This window comes from Hyposmocoma kahamanoa, unplaced genomic scaffold (assembly GCF_003589595.1).
Source record: "Hyposmocoma kahamanoa isolate Upper Pololo Valley unplaced genomic scaffold, ASM358959v1 88, whole genome shotgun sequence".
NCBI classification, from domain to species: Eukaryota; Metazoa; Arthropoda; class Insecta; order Lepidoptera; family Cosmopterigidae; genus Hyposmocoma; species Hyposmocoma kahamanoa.
In genome coordinates, this window is record NW_020654466.1 from 1,463,339 (window position 1) to 1,486,750 (window position 23,412).

Here is a 23,412-nt window from a genome sequence, read left to right on the forward strand (position 1 = left end):
CTTTGACACATTTGTTTGTTTGAAGAAATTAAGACATTAGGCGTCTATTAGGTTATGATGTCGATGAGTGTACCATATTTAGTCCTATATATAAAATATATTATTTTTTGCAAAAAAAAAACCTATTTCGCAAAATCTTTTTTGCAAAAACAACCTTTTTCGCAAAAAATTTATCGTTAATTTATTTTCGAAATTACTACATTTCAAATGCACTGTTATGGAACAGGTTCTAAAACCAGCTACTTCAGCAAAAATTTTTTTTTTTTTTCGACATTCATTCGCACATGAAACCATAAACTGTAGTAACTCAAAAATGATGGAATCAAGAAAACACGATTTGAAAGTTCAAAAAGTGTGGCAATTATTATTTCATTATGTTCGGAATAAGATTCATTCTGTATTATTTTTAATTATCAAATAGGGTTTTCTAAATTCCATTCCCTTTTTGAGTTACAATTACAATAATAATATTTAAAGTAGAAATATTTGTTACAACTCTAAAACGACCTGTCAAAATCACCGTGCTATGATATCTCAAGTACGGTGATAGATAATCACAACGACACTACGTAACGGCATCTGTACAGGAAGTTACGTAGAAACGTGAGCTTTATTTCAGTAGAATTATCTTAGGAGGCTTAAGATCCCCATAAAAAAAATATATCAGTGGGAAAAATATCCTAGTACTCGAATAATAACACAAAGACATACAGATTATGTATACAAGATTATTTGTAAAATAACTCTCGCATGACTATATTACTAACATCATAAATAACAAGGTTTGTATTACGACTTTTACAAAACAATAGAAATTTACCAATAAATAAATAACGCATCCACTTATAGCCTAAAGGAAACCGTGTCGCGGGTGCCATGGACAACACACGTAGACAACCACAAATTATACCCAAATTCACAAGAGAAATAAACACAAATATTATAACCCTACGGTAAGGGTTTCCGTTCGGTAACCCTTCGGCCAAGTAGGCAGTTAAATAAAAATTATACTTTTCAGTTTGTGTTGTACTATATACTTTTAAACTTTCCCGTTGCATTGTACTAACATTTGGAAACGGGAATAAACGCGTTCACATACGAAAAAAGCTGACCAGTCCCATATCATTCTATATAAGTTTTATTTTTTTTAAGTTAAGTTTTGCCCCTCTCTATCAACCTCTTCGTTATGCGGTAAGGGCAGTATGAACCTGTACGAGCAAACTCGCACAGGAACCATATCTAAGTCAGGTCGTAACCCCGAAACAGCACTTACTTCATCCGGTTCTCTGTAAGGCCAGTGCCTTAGGTGAGCCGCCCCGGGTGCACCTACAGCGCCCTCCCTGTTTTCCAGAAAGGTGCCGGAGCTATAAACACGCTCACTTCCCGTCGCGCTCCGCACGACTAACGGTTTTCCACCGCTGAGCCGCCGACTCTAAGCCGACTACCAAATCTCGTCATTGGTGACGGAGCTGTAAGGTAGCTGACCAGTCAGCCCGTGACCACGGCCAGTGCAACCTGGCCGAAGCATCGGGAAAGAAGGTAGGTGTAAAAAATAGTAAAAAATACCTATACGTATGTGAACGCGTTTATTCCCGTTTCCAAATGTTGTTTTTTTTTTCATTTATTTGTGGCAACAAACAGTCATACATGAAATAGTAATTATTTACATATATTCCTCTTAAAATAGACCTATAGTGCCAGCAGATTATAAATAGATTATAATAAGAACGGCTGTAACATATCTTATAGAGTTATTTGTAATGATAACATTCTTGTTTCATGCGTTACTAGAGTTTTACATTAATATCATTAATTAATCTTTCTAAATTAAGTGAGCATGAGTAACATGTGTTGTACTATCTGATAGATTTTAGATCTATGTATATCTGGTAGTAGTATGTTCAAACGTGGGAGTGTCTATCGCCACCATTGCTGGTGCGTTTTGCATCGGGCTGGGTATGTATGCTAACGCTTTCTTTTCGATACCTTTAGTGAACACCAACTTGATTTGAACATGTTCTGTTTTTATTTTGTTTTTTTTTTCACAAAAATTGTTTTTTTTTCACAAAAATAGTTTTTTTTTTGTTTTCGAATTTTGTTTTTTATTTCCTTTTTTTTTCACAAAATTCGGGGAGCATAATAGTGTTCATTGGAGGTATCGTTTTGTTCAGTTTAATAACCGTTTCGAACATTGACTTACAAATAAATGGACGACGGGTCTAATACAAAAACCACGAAAAAAATGTCCCAAGTCAACCTATTTAAGCGTAGTGACATGTAAAGGAATATGAAAAAGCTAAAACGTTGAATTTAAATTGTAATGTCATCGCAGTACTGTCTAATTTTGCGTGCTTCGCTGTCAGTCAAACAAACGAAGACTAAAGCGTGAATGACGCTCTGTACACGATGTTAACGCCCTATAAGTTCGGACACTTTTTAGCGCGGACCCGACGTCCATATAATTGTAAGTCAATGGTTTAGAACGTTATATTTAAATATTTCCATTTTTGTATGAAAGTAAAATATGATTAATGATTAACAGTCATGGAGCAAAAGTTGTTGGTTATGATGTAATATAGTCCTACGAGATTGTTAGTGTTTTAGAAATAACCCTGTATAGACAGATGTTTTAATTTAATAAACTTCTGACATTTATAAAAATACCTATTTAAATAGAAAATTTTATTGAGTTGACATTGTGATAACAACTTTTCTGATTGTAATGCCTAATTTGCAAAATCCTTTTTTGAAATTTTTTTCGCAAAGCATTTTTCCAAAAAAACCCTTTTTTGCAAAATGTTATCGTTAACTTCGAAATTACTGCATTCCAAATGCACTGTTATGAAGCCATAAACTGTCGTAACTCAAAAATGATGGAATCAAGAAAACACGTTTTGAAAGTTCAAAAAAGTGTGCGAATTTTTATTTTATTACGTAAAAATAAAAGTAATTCGGAATAAGATTAATTTAGTATTATTTTTAATTATCAAATCGTGTTTTCTACATTCCATTCCCTTTTTGAGTTACGACAGTATTTATTTCATGTGCCAACAATAATTATAAAAACTTAAGAGGACACACGTATCCAGCAGTGGGACATGTAAACGGGTTGATGATGATGTTGATTAGGAGTTTTTGTTTGAAAAGAACTTCAGTAGCAATAGAAGAGATCCCGGGTTCGATTCCTACCAGGAAACATTTAGGAAACTAACTGGGTATTTTTGATGGTGCCCTCGGAGTTTATCCACTACTAATCCATCATCATACATAATTTTCAGCCCTGTAATACCCACTGTTGGGTATAGGCCTCCTTTCGCTCCTGCCAAACTTTCCAGTCCTGTGTGTCTCTGGTCCAGGTGGTCTACTCCTTCATTACATTACTTCTTACTTCATTACACTTTCATTACGTCGTCGACCCAACATGCAATTGGATGACTTGGAATTTTTCGGCCAGTCCTTAGCCACCACTCCGTCAGAGCCTTACTCCTAGTCTAACCAGCAGGTTTATCATGAGCACGAAGACAAAAGTTATCTCTTCTTCGAGCTGTCAATTTTCTCTCGAAAATCTCGAGATTTTAACAGTTCGAAGAAGGGATAACTTTTGTCTTCGGGCTGATGCTAAGCCTGCTGATGTATGCCCAACTGTACTTAAGGTCTATAACACGATCTACTACTAATCCAGAGAGTTAAATTTAAAATTAGTCTGTTTATTAAGATTTTTAACAATTCAGCAAATTAGGCATTATGCTAACAAATGTGTTGCAAGTTTTAAAACTAGGGTATAATTATAACACCATACATTCGTCAGTTACAGAATTATATCAATTACCTATCTTACATCAAGGAACTTAATACATATACCGTAAAAAAATAACGAGGTACAATACTAGATTTTATCGAAATTTTTATATAGACTCAAATTTTTCATTACTACACTGCTTTCATCAAACTAAAGTCAAACAAGAACGACATTATATACTTAATATCAATTAATTGAATATTCCATTTAATAACATATTTCAAAGTCCATTCCTTTAAAAAAACCTAATTCATTTATAAATATTTCTTTTTAAATATAATTTAAATTTGGGTATTTAATATTTGGAAAACATAAAACATTCCTTCCATGAATAAAACTTAAATATTAACAAAATTCAGTAATTTCAACTATGCGTACTCAATCTTAAAGTTGACTTCGCATTCTCTCTGCATCTGCTACGCGGCATCACCTACTAGACATCGCGAGTCAAATTGGGTATAGTCTGTCATTTTATGGTCAGTCATTTCATGATCAGTCACTAAATTGTTAGTCTTTTCATAGTCAGTCATGTCATTGTTAGTCACTTCGTAGTCAGTCATTTCATTGTTAGTCATTTCGTAGTCAGTCATTTCATAGTCATTTTAAGGCGTAAATATATGATACTACACTGTAACAGCCGCCTCAGGAGAGACAACAAAGCCGACCCTAAAATTTAGTCAGGTATAAGCTGACATACGACATTTTGCAAATGAGAAATACATTTACAATGTCTGTTATATCAAGCAAAAGTTCTGAGCCTCGTTTTGAACTATTATTTTGTACATATATTCATTAAAATGGATTTATTCCATTATTGTCTTATGCTAGAGAGCTACAATAAACTATAGTACGTTTTATATGTCACGTACTCATTGCACTGAGCGATTAACATAGAATAATTATTGCCAAAATCACGTCCGGTGGATTCAACATACCCAAGGCATATTACTCCAAAGCAAACTGCCGTATGTCATTAAAATGATCTGTTGACCATTTCATTAAGTGCATAGTCTTGGTCACTTGAGATAGTATCATCCATGAAGCCAATGAAATATGTACTCCGAAGATATGAGTGACATTTTAGCCGATGCGCACTTAATACAGGAGCCCCGATTATCTTTACTGTAGTAACTACAAATATAAACATATTGCCAGAAAGATCATCTTATCATAATCCGACAATTACATTTTTTTACAATTGTACAATATTTAACATAACGTAGTATAATAATAAATATTTATAGGGTAGCTAAGGTGTAAAATTCAGCTATGTAATAGTTAAATACAAGTATTTTAGGCGTAGTCTTCTTTTGGTGGACGCTTTATACTGATTTATGAGATCTGAAAACAAAGACGATGTTATTTTAACCAACTAGCTATATAAGTGAGATTTTTTTAAACCCTTAGGGCGCGTTTCCATTATGTCGTGACAACAGATAGTCGTGTAGTTTAAAGTGTCGTGCCTTGTATATTTAAATGAAGTCATTAATAGATCGAGGCGTTACTTTACGGAAGTCCATGTTAATAAAAATGAAAATAAATTAATTTGCTACTCCGCGAACCTAGTGAACGTTAAAACGTGCAAAATAGCCGCTATTTTTCACGATTTCACCTTCACTGGGCTCGTGGAGTAGCAAATTAATTAAATTCCATTTTTATTAAATGAAGTTGTTCAAATATAGAACAACACGATTAACTGTCGTACACGACTTTTTTAACGTTACGACGACAGACTGTTGAGACAATGGAAATAGCTAGAACGGCAATCATCCGACGATAAAACGTCACGGTAAAAATGTGACGACAGATAATCGCAGCTTCAAACGATTCTGTCGTGCAAACGACAGCGACTGCAGTGATCACTATGGGAACGGCTAGACATGACAGTCGTTCAACGATAAAATAAACGTTCACGACACAGTCACGACAGATAGTCGTGATATGGGAACTTTCTAGACGCGACAGTCGTCCAACGATAAATAAAACTTACCGACCGCATGAACAGTTTAAACTCCTTCACTGTTCATGCGGTCAGGCTTTGAAAAACTCTTCCCATTCCTGTACATGACAACAAATCCTTAGTTATCATTAAAATGAGTATCAAGGAGCACTATTTATCCTCTGTTCCATCCATTTTATAGATACTATAATATGAAATATGTATTTATCTAAGTACTTACATAGTCCGTAGTAATTTAATATTTTTGCTATTTTTTATTATTATTTTATTACATAATTTAATTTTGTTTTGTTGTGCACGTAAACTCGTTATTGTAGATATATCTATATATCTTCTGCAGGAAGAAATTTCTTATAGAAATAAGCAGTACCTTTTGTTTATGTTTTACGTTTTAATAAATGTGATTTGTGTTTTCATGTACAATAAATAATTAAATAAATAAAAATTAAATAAAACTTTAGCACATAATGGGAACGCGCCCTGACTGCTTGCGGTGCTGAAGTTATTTTTAGCCCGGTAGTTGATGAGAGATCTGCAGATTAACTGAACATCCGGTGCTATAAATTGTATACTGGGCAACCCCCATACGAAACGGGAAAAAATACTAACACTATTTCTTGAACCGGTTTTTCAGCACAGCCGCCCCGACATGTAAGCATAGTTTACGTTACGATAGAACAGACATATACCTCGTATAAAATTCCTAAATAAATAAAGATTTAAAAAAACCAACATGCGTTCAAAATTAATTTGTTTTTTATGGTGGATGAAAACGCAGGTGCGTTTTCACTCAAGTTAACCGAGACCTCGACTACATGAAGTTGATAGCGACTTCACGCATTAAATGCATGCAGTTGATAACGTCTTTACGCATTAACTGCATGAAGTTGATGACGACTTTACGCATTACCTGTAAGAAGTCGAAACCGACTTCATGCAACCGAGATCGACTTCACTTCATGCATGAAGTCTCGGTTGCATGAAGTTGATTACGATTTCACGCATTAACTACAAACATGCAGTCAATCTGTTAGTAGCCTTAAAGACATCGTATAGCTCTAGCTACAGTACTAAAATCATTAGGGACACTGTATGTCTCTGGGACACGTGACGGATAAAACAAATGTATTGTGAATCTGTGACTGTATTGTTAAATAAATAAATACTACCTACTAATTAACTTATGTATACTAACCGGTCACTGTTCCAGCATAGACAGGCGTAAAACCTCGTCCAAAGCTCTCTGCTCCCTTGCCAACTGCTGTTCCATATCTGCTTGCTCTCTCGCACTGAGAGCTAGGACCTCCTGGAGCTCTCTATCCGCATCTGTTTCCGTTTCCACAGGATCCGGCGTTTGTACTGATGGTGTAAGCGATATCGATGCCAGGGAGGCTTCTATCGCTCTGTGGATGTACTAGCTTTGTGAGTTCTAGCTTGGATTACTACTTGGGAGATAATGGGAGCATATGGGAAGTAAACAAGATACCAATTTTATACAGGCTGTTTAAAAAAAGTGCAATAATACCATAGTTATAATGATAGCAATTACGGCAACTCTCGCTTGTTCGACGCGTAAATGCCTACACTTCGCCCAGAGCGTAGGATCGTCACATTAATATTTTAGTTGTATGTTGAAAAAATTATGGTGTTCTCAAGCGATTTTGAAATAATCTTTAATCAACAAAAAACTCAATAATTCATTGGATCAAAAAGCGTCATCTACGCCAGTTGAAGCATCTGTAAGGATACCAGGCTGCGGTGAGGTTTTTCAAAAATCTCTTACAAGACCTCACTAGCGGCGACGAATGACGAAAGTCAGTACAAAAATCTATAACAAAACACGGGGAATTTCGACAACTCGGTAACTTGGCCTGTGGCTCAGTTGGTAAGAGCAAAGCTACGGTGCAGCATGGTTGTGGATTGCCGTCCCGCCGGGTCGAAGTATTTTTTCTGTGTGTCCGATCTTTGTATTAATAATCGGAAATAATTAATACAAAGAATAAAATAAAACTTCATTTTGATATTAAAAACAATTCGAACTGTGAATAGAACCCGCCAAACGTGAAAAAAACCTGCAATTTATATAAGTACAGCATTTATAGTAGTTTTACATAAGTATTGTTTTGTTCTAAATAACATAGCATCTTAAATAAAAGGAAGACCATGAAATTTAACATCAATTTTCTTTTTTTATAATCATGAGCACGAAATGTGAATTGACAAACTTACTTACAACTAGGTACCGCAACTTACGTACTATCATCTCAATATTGTTTTATCATGCACTTATAATAGGGAAATGATATCTATTTCTCAAGTTTGTTTGTACTCATTAGTAATACTTTGTCGAAATGATAATGTCAGTTATCCTATCCATTTTCCTAAACAAAATTTCAAATTAAATGGTAAATTTGATGTAGTTTCTTTTGTTTAAGATGCTATGTTCTTTAGAAGAAAACTATCCTTATCAGTTACATTACGTACGTACAGTAAAATTTGAGTTTTTTTTTCATTTGGCGAGTTCGGTTCCCGGTTTCAACAGGCGATTATTTAAAAATCTTTGAATTCCGTTCGTATTGTTTTTCAAATTAAAACGAAATCTTCTTTCAGTAAGATTTTCTATCTACGGTACTTTAAGGTACTTTCCCTCCGTGTCGCATAGCAGTGAGACGCCTTGTATAAGTGTGCATGTCATAGAGAAATTGAGCAATATATCAATATTTCACCTACTATACAAATACTATTCAGTGACGTACGCGAGAAACAACAATTTATAAATGAATTCATTATTATATGTCTACACAAGTATTATTACGTTCCTCCATCAAGCATAACAAGTAACCAAGAGAGTTATTGTTATAATTATAATACTACAAAATAGTGGACTACGTTAACAAAAAAATAGTTGAATATTATAGAGGTAAAAACATCTTGACATTCAATAAAATATTACAAAGTGAAATCATGTTACCGGGATTTAAAACAAAAAAAAAATGTTAGCTGCTAATAAAATAGCTATGTAGGTTTAAATGTGAACTTCTTAAATGGTGATAGTGATTTTGAACGTCTGCAAAACATATTGTTAGAATTTAAAAAATGAATGAAAACCTCGTAAAAAAAAAAAGTGGATTATATACTCGTACTGTATCATAAAATAAATAATTTCCAAATTCCAAAAACACTGCAGAAATTGAATTTACAAAATATATTAAGTAAAATGTATATGAAATATACGTTCCGATTATTCGAGAATGAAAACTGTTTGACTAATCTTGACGTAAAAAATCCATAGGGCGGTAATGTAATGAAAAAGCCCGCATGATTAAGACATTACAGTTACTTGGTCAGCACGTCATGGCACTGTTTACGAGCAAGTGTGATGAAAAGGCAGTTACCTTTGCAGCTGCCTCTCCTCGTGCGCTAAGAGGTCCCTGGGGGAGTCGGCCGCGTCGCGCTGCGGCGTCGTGGCGCCGGGTGTGACGGGGCGGGCGCCGCGCAGCGCCTCCCACACGTCCACCTTCAAGCCGGCCACCGGGGTTACAGCGAAAAAAATTCATAAAATTAAGGAAAGGTAAACATTTTTTCAAAAAAAATGGGTCTCCAGTTACTCGATGTAATCATACGCCTTATCATACCAGTATAATATCAAGTGACGGGACGAACAAGTCGTGCGCCTGATGGTAAGCGACACGCCTATCCATAACAGTTGCGGTGCCACTCAGATATTTAAATCGCAAATATGTGATCATTGGACTTTTCAACGCTTTTCAACTTTTTAAAGCTCTGAGTGGCACTACAACTGCTATGGACAGGCGTGTCGCTTACTACCAGGCGCACGATATTTTCGTCCCGTCACTTGATGTCATAAAAAAAGACACCTTTCACGTAAGCGTTTGGCAGTTTCGGTATTTCGTACACATCGGGTGCATTTATAACATTAATTTTGACTATTTTGGGCAATCAACTTTTAAATGTTGTTACCACAATTAACAACAATCCGCCCCGAACACCAGTCGGGTTTTGGAATACAAAATAAGTATTTAAAGAAAATGGAAAGTTAAAATGTATTTTGTAATTATTTTTTCCTAAAAGTCTTTTGTTTCTTTATTTCAAGAATAGAATAGAATATTACGCTATATATCATAAAAATCTAAGTTCTTTAAAAATTTACGTACATCATACAGAAATAATAAATTGTTTTCCTATCAAAATATTTTGATTAAGTTATTATTTTTATTAATTCGCTCTAAAAATATATAAAATTATTTAACTGACAATTTTATAATGATTATGTACATTTACAAGATGTCTATGAAGACAATGCCAAAACTCAAAGGGCTCATTATAGATATCAAAACTAACAACTATTGCGTGTTAAGACTTTTGAGATCATCATCATCAACCCATCTATATACATGCCACTGCTGGGCACGGATCTGCTCTGCGAGTGGGGGTTTAGATCGTTGTCCTCCAGCGTGGCCCAATGTAATTTTTATTTTGTCACCGTTAACAGTAGGTATAGCTACTAAACAATGACAAATGTGCATATCTCATAAATAAAACTACCACCACTCTTTAGCGACACTACATTTAACAATTTATGTTCGTACACGTAAATTTAAAAAATACTCGATTATTTGCGTGTAAACTTTTTATTCGCTAATTTTCTAAAGACAATTTTATTTTTTAAGAAAGTAACTTCTAGTGTTTTAGCGACGATTTTATAAACACCCGGTATATTTTCAATATCGGACAACGTTCTTCATTTGATTTGACTTCCAGCATCTCCAATAATGTAACCATATGTGCGTAGTCACAAATACAACATCCCAACTGCATAGCAATTGAAAAATAGTAATTGTTTTTTTTTTTTTTTTTTTTTAATACATGACAGGCAAATGACTCCACTCCACCTGATGTTGTATGCAGTTCACGCGGTTTTTAACTGACCGGTCGCATTCAAGTGTAATATATTCTACACATCATAAATATAATAAATTCACAACTAAAAAATCCCCATGGATGGACATAGTAAGCTTTTTTACAACAAATTCCCACTACGTAGTTTTATTTTATTATGTATGTGCGCATTGCATTGGGGATTTGTGGAAAAAACTCAATAAATGCCAACCACGAAGTTATTAACCCTTCAGAAGTTGAAACTGGTTTCCGAATGCATGCCAATTACTATTTTGCAGTAACGTTGCTGTTGGTGTGACACCTAGTTTGGTTACACCCTTAGTTGAATATATTCTTCTTCCTATTTATTCTCGCGATGTTCTGCGTTTGAACTTGTAGCCTAAACGGGAACAGAATATTAAACATTCCTATGCCACTTCAGATTCTAGATACTATAGCTCCGCCTATCTCTTATACAACTACAGATACATATTTGCCTCCGTGGCCGAACGGTTACCATGCTGGACTGACACGCAGAGGTGCCGAGTTTGATTCTCGGGGCTTATTTATGATACATTTATTTCTCTTTTGTGTGAATGTTGTCGTTGATGTTTCTTTGGATTCGTTTTTACTTACAATGTAATTTAGAAAAGATACATTTAATTTAAAAACTAACATGCTTTTTTTCATGAATTTCCATGGTAGATTTAGTGAGGTAACATCGATCGGACTGAATGAATGAATGCCATCACTGCCATGCCAGCAACACTCTTAATATTAAGACTCGACTGCCATTGCAACTAGATTTTAGCAGAATAACAAATATTATCATAACTGCAATACAATCTCAGTAAAGTCTAAATTTTAGAAAAGTATCTTTACCAAATCCGGTACAACCACGGAATTAAAACCAACTAACTAACTAACCGCTTGGCCACCGAGCTCCGTGCTATATACCGGGAATTGAGTGCTAACCCCATCGAGGTAGTAAATTTCGTCACTCGCTTACCTGGTCATCATGTGTCCCCACCTCCATGAGGCTCTGTTGTATGGCGTACTGAAGAAGGCTCTCTTCGTCGTCACACGATAGTCGGTCGTCGTGCGCTGCTGCATCACGATATCTGCAAGGTTTTATAAAAACCTAGTTCAGTTTACTCATCTTTTAGCGGATTTCTCTCAAAAGTTTAAGGAGACTGGTATCATGACTGTGGCATCATAGTACATTTACTCAAATGTTTTGTATGACCGTGTAAATGTACATAATTTCGTTAAGAATGACGATATCCATAATATTAACCTTAGAACTAAGTCCAAACTCATGGTACCACGATTTCGTTTAACTAGGGTAATCGATTCTTTTATGGGGAACTGTATACGTTTTTACAATAAGATTCCGGAGCATATATTAAGATTACCATTTCCTAAGTTTAAAACTTACATTAAACGTATTTTAATTGAAAAATCATATTTCAAAACTGAAGAGTATGTTTTAGATAAAGAAGTACGGAAAGACAACAAGAAGATTCCACACAATTATGATTCAAAGTGTATTCTGTAGCATTTAAGTTAATTTGAAAAGAGCAGTCCCTAGAGTTTCTTGCTCATTCTTCTCAGGGACGTCAGCGTAGTGAACGAGCAGTCGCTTAAAAAATTACGTTTTCTAGCAGTAGCTTAAAAATTACGTTTTCAAGTGTAAAAATTTTACCCATGGAATAAATTTTTCGGTTCGACTGGACAAAAGGGGGCACTATGGACACGGGATTTTTTTAAATTTTATTATAATTTGTATTAATGCATGTTTCGAAAGTAATTAAAAATATTTATAGTAGAATAAATATTCTCCTATAACTATAAGCTGTAGAGGAAAATTGATAATAACAAAAAGTGCTTCTTTAGGAGCCTATACAACTTCAAATGGCTATGGTATGATTCTGATTAACAGTGAAAATGGTGAATCGATCATTTTGGAAAACATATATAATATAACTGAGGATATACACTGATTAAAAAAAAACACAAACTCACTGGGCGATAATGTAATGAAAAAAGATAGACGTATTGAAAATGGATACAATTTAAGACATTACGGTCGACTTTGCCTGCGTGTCATGACATTGTTTACGAGCAAGTGTGATGAAAAGAATCTTAAATAAACTTATTGTAACACTGGCTGTAGTGTAGATGGACGCTGCGAATTTCGCAGTTTTCACTAAGATGTGTAATGGCTCAATTGGCCACTTGTAAATGAAATTTTGATAAAGACACATTTTTGAGAGTGAAAGAGAAAGACATACCCTCGTCCGATGGCGAAGCAGGCGTCGTCGAGCACGCAGGAGAGGCGGTCGCCTTCGTGGATGCACTCTACGTGAGGCACGGGCGAGTCCATCGCGAAGATGTTGCCGAACGTGATCCGCGCATTCAGCACGTGGAACAGGGGGATTTCTGTACATGAATAATCATGTTATTATAAGTGCAGCTCGAATTGGGTTCGACCTGTGCTGCGAATCCCCTGGGTTCGAACACCCGATTACAAATAGTAGTCGGTCATTAAAAACGACGAAGGCACAGCTACAGGAATGATAAAAGGTAAAAATATAATCTATGTTGAAAGTACTAAAAAAACTGACCTCAAAAGTCATTCATCCCCTAGTTTGCCACCCTTAGAAGCGGAAAATTTTCTTCAAATTTAAATGGGACCGCTTCTGAGGTACCCTTTTTCCAAGAAACAAAGAATCATCAAAATCAGGTCACAAATGTAGTAGTTCTCGCGTAACATATATACAAAAAAACATACAGTCAAATTAAGAACCTCCGCCTTTTTTTTGAAATCAGAAATAAAAGTAGAAACAATCAATTAAAAGTTTAAATATTACCAACGAACTGCTTTTAGAGCAGCAAACAAAAACCATCTAGGTTAATACCTACCCGACTTAATTTGCTTACCTATGAAATAAATATTACATGACTTTGACCCAGCTTATTTATTTTTTCACTTCACTAGCTCGGAAAGGCTTTCTTTCTTATTAGAAAACTGCGCACAAAAGCGTTTTATGCACGCTAGCGTGGTAAAGGTTTTTGAAATTTGAACTTGACGATGGACTGTGTTGCACCTTTCAATGAAAAAAAAAAGATAATGACACGTTCCACTACGCGATATGTCGTACATTACTTATTTATGTATTATAAATACGTAATGTTGACATTAAATTGACAATGATAACTAATTGTGTTTATTAAATTATTTTAATTCGTCGAAGACTAAAATAATTTCAATAATCACACAAAATAAAAGTACAAGCAAGAATAAAAATTGATGAGGTATAAATTCAGAACACGTCCGAATATAAACATTTTCTTTTAATTAAAAAAAAACTGATGTTTTATAGTTCAACTGTTTTTCTTTCATCTACCATATGGACCCTTCCTACGTAAAGTATCGTATGTCGAAATTGCCAAGGTTACAGGGGAGCGTTTTAAAGTTTTGAATTCACTGAAATTAGTGAATGATAACACGTGACGTTAGCATTTCTCAGTTTTATTAGGCAAAGCTCGTTACTCACATAGAGTATTATAAAATCCTAGACATCGGTTAAATGAACAACCACAATTTAATTTATAATTTTATACTGTGTGTTAGTTTACCCGCTTGTTGACGCATACCCGCCGCGTTAGTATCAAAATATAATATAAATTGTGGTTGTTCGTCTAAGCGATATCTAGGATTTTATAATACTCTATGCGAGTAACGAAGTTTGCCGAATAAAACTGAGAAATGCTACAGTCACATGTTACGCTCATTTCAGTGAATTCAAAGCTCTAAAACGCTCCCCTGTAAACTTGGCAATTTCGACATACGATACTTTACGTAGGAGGGGTCGATATACATCGCTATAGTCATGTGAAAAGTTGTATGTTTCGCTCGGCAGCAAAGTTGTTTTGCGTCTCGTGCCTTGATACCCTCGCTAAGCTCTGGAATCTATTTTAAATTAATCTTAGCTTCCTTCGCTTGCTCGGGTTTCAATACAAGCACTCACGACAACAACTTTGCAGCCTTTCATAACAAATAACTATTTTAGTATTATAAATAGTACCTTAAGAATGAGACATAAGTAATTTTTTGTTTGTTCGTTTGTGGTTTTTTTTAATTTGTAAATCATTTAGATGGTGAATTATTTGGAGGTGCATGGTGAAACCAAAGTTGGTTTTAGTTAGACAGTTAGCAGTCTAGACTTGATATTTTTTGTACCTATTTTTTTATAAATAAATAACTTAAAATACTAAAAAAAGGTATAATACACTGTTTCCCCACTTTTTGTACTATCCTTCTATGCAGAATTAAACGCATTGTAGATTTTGTTAATAAATCCATCACAAACGTAGTACCAATGTTACGATTTTATCTAATTCTACAACGACATACCAATTTTAACAGGGAAGCCAGCCGGAAGCTGCATCTGTACAAAGTCCTTGAGCTTGGCGAAGTGTGGCGATGATATCGCGGCCATCAAGTCCAGAATCGGCATTATTTGTTCTTGTAACTGTAAAGATGTTGAAGATATAAACACAGGGGTCCTGGTCGCGAATTTCTTCATTGCAGCACATTGACTTACAAATAAATGGACGACGGGTCTAATACAAAAACCACGAAAAAAATGTCCCAAGTCAACCTATTCGAAATTTAAATTGTAATGTCATCGCAGTATCGCGCTGTCAGTAGAACAAATGAAGACTAAAGCGGAGTGTCGCGCTCTGTATACGATTTTAGCGCCTTAAAAGTGCGGACACTTTTTAGCGCGGACCCGACGTCCATATAATTGTAAGTCAATGTTGCAGCATTTATTTTTTCATAACATCAAGTGACGGGACGAACAAGTCGTGCGCCTGATGGTAAGTTACACGCCTGTCCATAACAGTTGCAGTGCCGTTCAGAGATTTAAATCGCAAAGATCTGAGGGGCAGTGCCACTGCGCCCGTCACACTGAGACATAAGTTGACAAGTCCCATGTGCCTGTAATTTCTTTTGTCACAAAAGAAAGATAATTTCTTCTTGTAGAGGTGAGGTAGGAGAACACTTAAATGACATACATGTTTACTTGTCAATGCGTCGATCTATATTAATTCGAAACGTTTCATTTATTCGCCTCGAGCCAACGCTTCTTCATGGTGATCAATCACGGCGATGGGCACTGTAAACCGATCGTGACATATTTACGGCAGTGAGTCAGATATCCGGCTATCCGGCCTAAGTGTTCGCCGGATATCTAGTATCCGGCCAAATCACTATCCGTTTCATCTCTACATAATGCGTGTAAACAAGCCATTATCGTACACGTTACTGACCTCTAAAGGGTAATCTTCACATAACCACAGAGTAGCTCTGAATTTTTGCACTTTAGTCGTGATGTCCTTCGGCCGGCCGATGTCGTTCTCCAGCGGTTCACTAGAAAAGTACTCCTCCCATGTAACCGGTCGCAGGTTCTCTTTTGAACCACTACCGCGAGGGGAATCTTCCTGAAACGCATGATATATAAAAATTGTAAAACAGCTAATATAAAATCGAATCATAATCTTAAAGGTACATAACATTAATTATTAATACAAAGAAAAATTTTGTTCGCCTGATAGGTTGAAAGAATGTTTCTTTGTGTTCGATCTTTGTATTAACCCTAGATCACTAACCATTCGTATAATGGACGACGCGTACCGCTCGGTTTTATTGTTCTCGTAAGTTCGCGTCACCCGCCACCCTTCCCACTTTTAGTACCTTCCTGATTAGCACAGGTAGTGACCTGCAAATGCTCATTGTGGATGCACGCTGTTTTGTTTGGGATATATCGTGCTATCGTCGCCTGACAGACGAAAGGTTGGTAACTACGTATTTTTTTATAAAGGTATGCATTTGTTTATTTAAAACAAATTATTTCAGAGATCCTGCATATCGAAGACCTCCCAGAAGGTTCCAGTCAAGGAGTATCAGGAACACGCAAAATTTGCAGCTATTGCCCTGCTAAGAAACATCGCATGACGAAATATTTTTGTAAGGGGTGTAACAGGGCAATTTGTGGGGAGCATACTGTTTCGATGTGCAATAATTGTTCCGTTTAAGTTGTTCAAAAACAAATTTAGTTATTTGATTACCTTCAAAATAAGACTGCAATTAAAGACATTTTTTTTAATTAAATGAAGCTGATTAAATTTATATTGATGTTTTAATTCGTAGTCTGAGAGACGAAAGATTAGTGTCAACGTTACTAGAAATTAAGGTTAGTGACCTAGGGTTAATCACGGAAGAAAAGAAACGATGGAAGTGCCTGAAGACTCGATTACTATCAGAACCGATATCGCCAAAACTCATACATTCTTAATTAGAAATACTACAAAATTTGATATTGATTGGGCGTATTTTCCAATTTAAAAGGAAATAACAAATTCTGGATTGTTAGTACAATTTAAACTTTACCCTGTTGGCATATGTGGAATGTAGATGTAGAATGTAGATGGAATAATGGTGAATAATATTACTACACGGATGACATGGTGTTGCTAAGTCCCTCAATAAATGCTCTTCGGAAATTGTTAGGCATATGTACAAAATATGCAGAGGCTCATGGTCTTAGGTACAACGCGAGTAAGAGTGAGTTGCTAGTTTTTAAATCGGGTAGCAAAACCTGTAGCACTGTGCCCGAAGTTACTCTGTGTGGCACTCCTCTTAAAAGAGTCACCGAATTTAAGTACCTAGGGCACTGGATCTCTGAGACTTTAAAGGACGATTTAGATGTTGAAAGGGAGCGTAGGGCGCTAGCAGTGAGGGGCAACATGTTGGCTCGTAGGTTTGCTAGGTGTACTGACGACGTCAAACTTATGTTGTTCAAGGCGTACTGTTAGTCATTTTATACATGTAGCCTATGGGTCAATTACACCCAAAAAGCTCTAAGCTCCCTCCGTGTTTTGTATAATAATTTATTTAGGATGCTGTTGAAGCTGCCTCGATTTTGCAGTGCATCTGGAATGTTCGCCGTGTCTCGCTTAGATGGCTTTTCAGCTATCATGCGAAAAAGGGCGGCTTCTTTGTTGCGCAGGATTCGGGGCGGCGATAACAGCAGAGTATAATTGCAAACCGTGTACAGGGTTGCTTCCTAGATCACTGGTCTAGGATACACATTAGTTTTGTGGCCTATAATAATAAATTGTAAAATAAGCAATTTGTAATACTAACCCTATTTTTAAGTGTTTTTTAAGGGTTTTGTTAAATTTATTATTATATTATTATTATTATTATATGTTATCAATATCAACACCTAAGATGTTTTACCAGCACGGTATTCAATCATATATAAATACCGGCACGCCAGGACGGGCGGACGGGCGGACGGGCGGACGGGGTACCTTGTCCGCGTCGGGCAGCAGCGGCTGGACGGCGTCGGGCGCGTCGTCCTTGGCCAGCGCCAGCAGGCCGGCCAGCGGCGCGCGCGCCGGGCGGGCGGCCGCGCCCTTGGGCAAGTGCTCGCAGCGCGTCTTGGAAACCAGCTCCACGTTGTTGGCGCTGAACACCTTGCACTCGTAGCCGCTCACGGGCTCCGTCTTGTCCTGCCGCCAGCCCCAGATGCCGCTCTTGTTGCTGCAACGCGCAACAACAGTCTTACAGCGATTATTCATGGCGACTTTTAGCTAGATGTGTGCCGAACGTGTTCGATCGAATCAAAATGATTCTAACAGCACCTGCGATCCGATAACCCGGTTACTAGCTTCTAAATCATCGGATCATTTTAGAGTTTCGTGGGTCATGCGCGCAATATTCGACTTTATCCTTATAATTTTAGAGATTATTCAACAGTTCACAATATTATTGTCTCGTTCACTCTCACGTGAAGTCCCCACTTACATTTGGGTCGAACAATATTCGATCGAACATAAAAGTCAATCAATCGACCAACGCGTCAACGGGTCAACCAACGGATCAATGAGCCTATCAATCATTCATCCTAATTGCTCCATGGCGTAGTGTCCATTACAAGGTAATTTTGTAAATTTAATCTGTTTTTGGCATGTGTTAATTTAAGAGTGCACTAGCTAATATTAAAATATTAATGAATAACAAATCAGTAACTTTGAATGCTTGTAAGTTTTTTGTTTTGTAACACCGTTAGTTTTCCTAGAAGAAAATTTTAGTGTCCTAAGTGTGATGCATTTAACTACAGCCACATTACCCATCAGCAGGAAAGAATAAAAGCTAATTGTATAATTTGACACTTTTAAACGCCATAAGGAAGTATCATGAGGGAAGAGTGACCCGCTAAAATATCGAACATATGATCGAATCATTTGATCCAATCGCACTACGTACATGGGTCATGATCGACCCGGGTTCTCAAAAATGATCGACCGACACAGGTCTACTGTAGCGACGCAATCGCGCGTTTCACGAACGTGCGTTTGCGTTGCTGCTAAAAGTCACCGTGTGTAACCACTCCTACCTTCCTGCCTTTTGTACCAGTAGTAGAGCTCGTCCAGGTTCAAAATACCCAGACATCAGGGTTTCTTAGCCTTTTTCTTAACATGGACCCATCTCAAAATTTCAAAATGCATACGGACTCTTTTTTCACTCACTCACAACATATTGTATACCAATTTTTAAATTAATGCATTAAGAAAGATAGGCTTGGTAGGTACATTTGGTAGGATTTCTTGGACTGACGTTCATAACACGTCCCACAGAAACGAAGAAGTTTAAGAAACCCTCCTTCTAGAGCTCCAGATAAATCTTTACATCATACTTGCACGTAGTTTTTTTTTAATAATAACGCACACATTCAACATAGCCCCGCACTAGGGAAACCCTGTGTCGCGGGTGCCATGGACACACACATAGACAACCACAAATTACACCCAAGCTCACAAGACAAATAAATGTAGGCCATACAAATATTTCTCCCGGCCCAGGAATCGAACCCGGGACCTCTGCGTGGCAGTGCAGCATGGTAACCGTTCGGCCACGGAGGCAGTCAATAGCAAGCACAGCAAATAGTGTGATTGTATGCTAACTTGACTATAACGCCCCAAACAAAACCCTCAAACCGTTTTTCTTCTCATTACACGACTATGGCCGTAATGAGAAGAAAAAATACCCGAGGGCGGTACGGGAATTACAAACCTCATTTCGAGCTTCTCTATTAGAACGTACTAAATTCCTTATTTACCACCTTAATACACAATGTACTATATCGGTCCGGGCAGTATGCTTATAGAACCACCTACCGGAAGTACTAGTTGATAAATTTAAGAGGGAGCACGCCAAAAAAGTTTTGACGTTGGCTCCTTTTTGTGAAACAATATGCCTGGAGTTCGCGTGACATGCGACAGCAGATGTTGAATTTTGCGCATTAAAAGTGCCAAATTCGTTTTAGCGGAATAACTCTAAAACTAAAAGGATTAAAAAAAAATCCGTATTGAGTTCTCGATCATGCATAAATATAATTAATTATCTAATTTATGTCCTAATAACCTGTAGCATTTCGAGGATGAATCGAAAAAATGTGAAAATTAGAGGTCATTTCGTGATTTTTATCTATCCAGGAAACTTTATTGCTTTATGTTTCTGATTAGTGTCTATGCTTGAATATATCGTGTAGTTACTCATACAATATTTTATTTTTAACTTTAAAGTGGATATACAGAACGTAGTATAGCTCACATTGCTGCTTGGCGGCAAAAATAGGTAAGGCAGTGCTTCCTAGGATTAACCATTTCCCAAGCTCTAGAGCTGCTATGTGATGTTGTCTAATACTTATTATTTAAAAAAGTGCCTCTAACATACATTCTAAAAAGTAGGAATAGAATCTCCAAAAAACTAATCAAAAACGAGATTATTCAAACAGCGGAGATTTTCTTATGCCTACAACGCACCGTTCGAAGCTAATCTTGTCGGTGTCCAAGTAGTTGAGGCAAAGCGGCGCAGCCATTCGCTGCTCGAGCGCCTGCCGAGGCGCGGCCGGCCAGTCGCGGCTGCCTTCCAGCGGTTCAAGGAACTCCGTCCACGATGTGCCCAGTTCGTGATCGAGTTCTATCAAACTTGCTGTGCGACCTGGAGGAAACATTACATAACAGGAGTACACTTTCATTATTACATAATGGAGTGAGAACACAAGAAACAAGCCTCCCTTGTGGTCGCACTAGTAGTACAAATCAGTGGAACTACGAGAAAACAGCGGAAATATTGTAATTATTGATACAAAGATCGAAGAAACACAAAGAAAAATTCCTTCGGTCTGTCTAGACTCGAACAAGCATATGTTGCCACACCGGGGCCATCACTCTTACCAACTGAGCTAAAGACCGAGTCGGCAGATATTACGAATTTCTCCATATAGTTTTTTTTACATCAGCGCCACCTGTCACAAACTTATAAAAATCTATTCGCACAACCAGGTACCTTTACAGCTGCCAGAAGCTGACGAGAGATGTCGCTATATTCGTCGCAATATTGATTTTATTGGATATCATAATGTTTTTACTACAATGATAGTCAATATTTTATATGAATATTATACGGCCTAGTGCAGGGGTTACGCGTACAAAAGATGACTGATCTATATTACAAGTTTACCAGTCTAACTTGAAAATCAGCTCGACCTTCAGGAATGTCTCATCGATTAAATTCTCAAAATCTGAACTTCAGACAATAAAACAAAGAGATGAAAATATTCCAGATTTGGCATTTTAGAACGTCCGACTGATTTTCAAGTTAGACAGCCCTAGAGACAGGTAGATTCAAATGATGCGTTATCGCGGATTTTTTTTATAATATTAAATAACGGGACGAACAAGTCGTGCGCCTGATGGTAAGCTATACGCCTGTCCATGACAGTTGCAGTGCCACTCACAGCTTTAAATCGCAAAGACCTGACGGGCACTGCCACTACGCGTGTCACCCTGAGCGCCCACTTACACGAGGCGAAAGCTTTCACCGCGCGGCGACCGCCCAATTACCACGCCTTCATGTACATTAATGGCGAATAGGAATTCTATTTACTAAGTAACAGCATTTTAATTCCCCTGAATAATACAACCGCTGACCGCTGCGTAGACCGAAATCAGGCCAGGCCCGCCCGCGCGCCCGGGACGCGAATTTAAGTTAAAACGTAAAAGCTAAACAAATAGAGCGTACTTTGCTATGACAGTTAGACGCACGCGGTCGCTGTGCGGCGGCAACGCGGACTCCGCTATTCGACCGGGCGGCGGCCGCGCGGGGCGAGCGTAATGAAATTCGATTCGAATAAATGCGCCCTTAGACATAAATTGACAAGTCTCATGTGCCAGTAAATTCACCAAATAGTTGATATTAAAGTGATATTTTTTTAATAAAGACAAGTTAACTAAGATCAGTGAACCTGGAGCCAGGATCGTGATAAAGGAAGACGAGCGTGTTCCATGTTACCTGTTATCTTCAGTTACGTACCTTGCCCCCTGAAAATGTAAGTGCGGTCCCCCCGTTGCCAGCGATTGTTCTCGAAACCGACGAGAGTGGTGTCCACGCGCACATTGCCGCCGCGCTTGTACACTTTGTAAGTGTCGAACGGACACATGCGGGATACTAGGGGCACTAGAAATTAAATTGTAACCATTGTACATTATTAATACAGTATAACACAATTATTTTTTTTGTGACTGGACGAACAATTCGTGCGCCTGGTTGTAAGCTACACGCCTATCCATAACAGTTGCAGTGCCACTCAGAGCTTTAAATCGCAAAGATCTTAGGGGCACTGCCTCTGCGCCCGTCACCCTGAGATACAAGTTGACAAGTCCCATGTGCATATAATTTCACCAACACCCTTACCCTTCCAAACCGGAAAGCAGTAATAGTCACATTACTGCTTAGCGGCTGCAATAGCTAAGGTGGCAATAATTCCTTGGACGAACTCTTACAAGGAGCTCTACTACTATTAAATGCATTTTGACAATTTGCTGCAAATTCTGCTGCAAACACTGTACGTCTTTGCTGAATTCTTGTTTGAAATTTACTGTGATATCAGTTTAAAAATATTAATTATTTTAAACTTAATCTAGGCTATGTTTGGAGCCGTAAGCTGAAGTAGCTGAAGCAGTGAAGACGGTATATCCTACTCACCCCAACTAGTAAACTCCCACTTCATCTCAACGTAAAAGTCAGGCGCTAGACTGAGCTGCCTCAGCAGGTCCGGTATACCCCCAGCTCGCACTAGGTGACGCTGGTAGTCTCGTCGAGATAGTACGAGAGCTAGGAGATCGATGTCACCAGTTGCAGTTGCTTCTTGTACCGCTGGAGAGACAAGATACTTTAAATTTTTTTAAATAAAATCTCATTTTTTTAAAATCTTAAAATTTAAGGAAGAACTTATTTAATGGTACTTTTTAGACATGGAAATTCAAGAATATTCAGATACTATCGGTATTCATTAAAAAAAACGCATACATTCATTGACTTACAAATAAATGGACGACGGGTCTAATACAAAAACCACGAAAAAAATGTCCCAAGTCAACCTATTTAAACGTAGTGACATGTAAAGGAATATGAAAAAGCTAAAACGTTGAATTTAAATTGTAATGTCATCGCAGTACTGTCTAATTTTGCTTGCGTCGCTGTCAGAAGAAACAAACGAAGACTAAAGCGTGAATGACGCTCTGTATACGATTTTAACGCCCTATAAGTTCGGACACTTTTTAGCGCGGACCCGACGTCCATATAATTGTAAGTCAATGCATACATTACTAA

General features: G+C 37.3%; 1 protein-coding gene across 2 annotated transcripts; it reads right to left on the minus strand.

Moving 5' to 3' along the window:
* Positions 1–4,548: 4,548 nt before the first annotated feature.
* On the minus strand, positions 4,549–22,947 carry LOC113235760 (ankyrin repeat domain-containing protein 13B). 2 transcript variants are annotated; one of them, XM_026471648.1, is made up of 11 exons: positions 22,786–22,947; positions 22,114–22,257; positions 20,562–20,739; positions 18,045–18,276; positions 15,999–16,169; positions 15,079–15,196; positions 12,953–13,100; positions 11,668–11,779; positions 9,155–9,276; positions 6,955–7,162; positions 4,549–5,140 (listed from the first exon to the last, which is right to left on the minus strand). In XM_026471648.1, the coding sequence occupies exons 1-10, from the start codon at positions 22,808–22,810 to the stop codon at positions 6,958–6,960; spliced, it is 1,455 nt and encodes a 484-aa protein (XP_026327433.1). In that variant the 5' UTR covers positions 22,811–22,947; the 3' UTR covers positions 4,549–5,140; positions 6,955–6,957. The 2 variants fall into 2 exon arrangements, with proteins under 2 accessions (XP_026327433.1, XP_026327434.1); XM_026471649.1 differs by lacking the exons at positions 4,549–5,140; positions 6,955–7,162; positions 9,155–9,276 and adding an exon at positions 10,918–11,058.
* Positions 22,948–23,412: the final 465 nt, after the last annotated feature.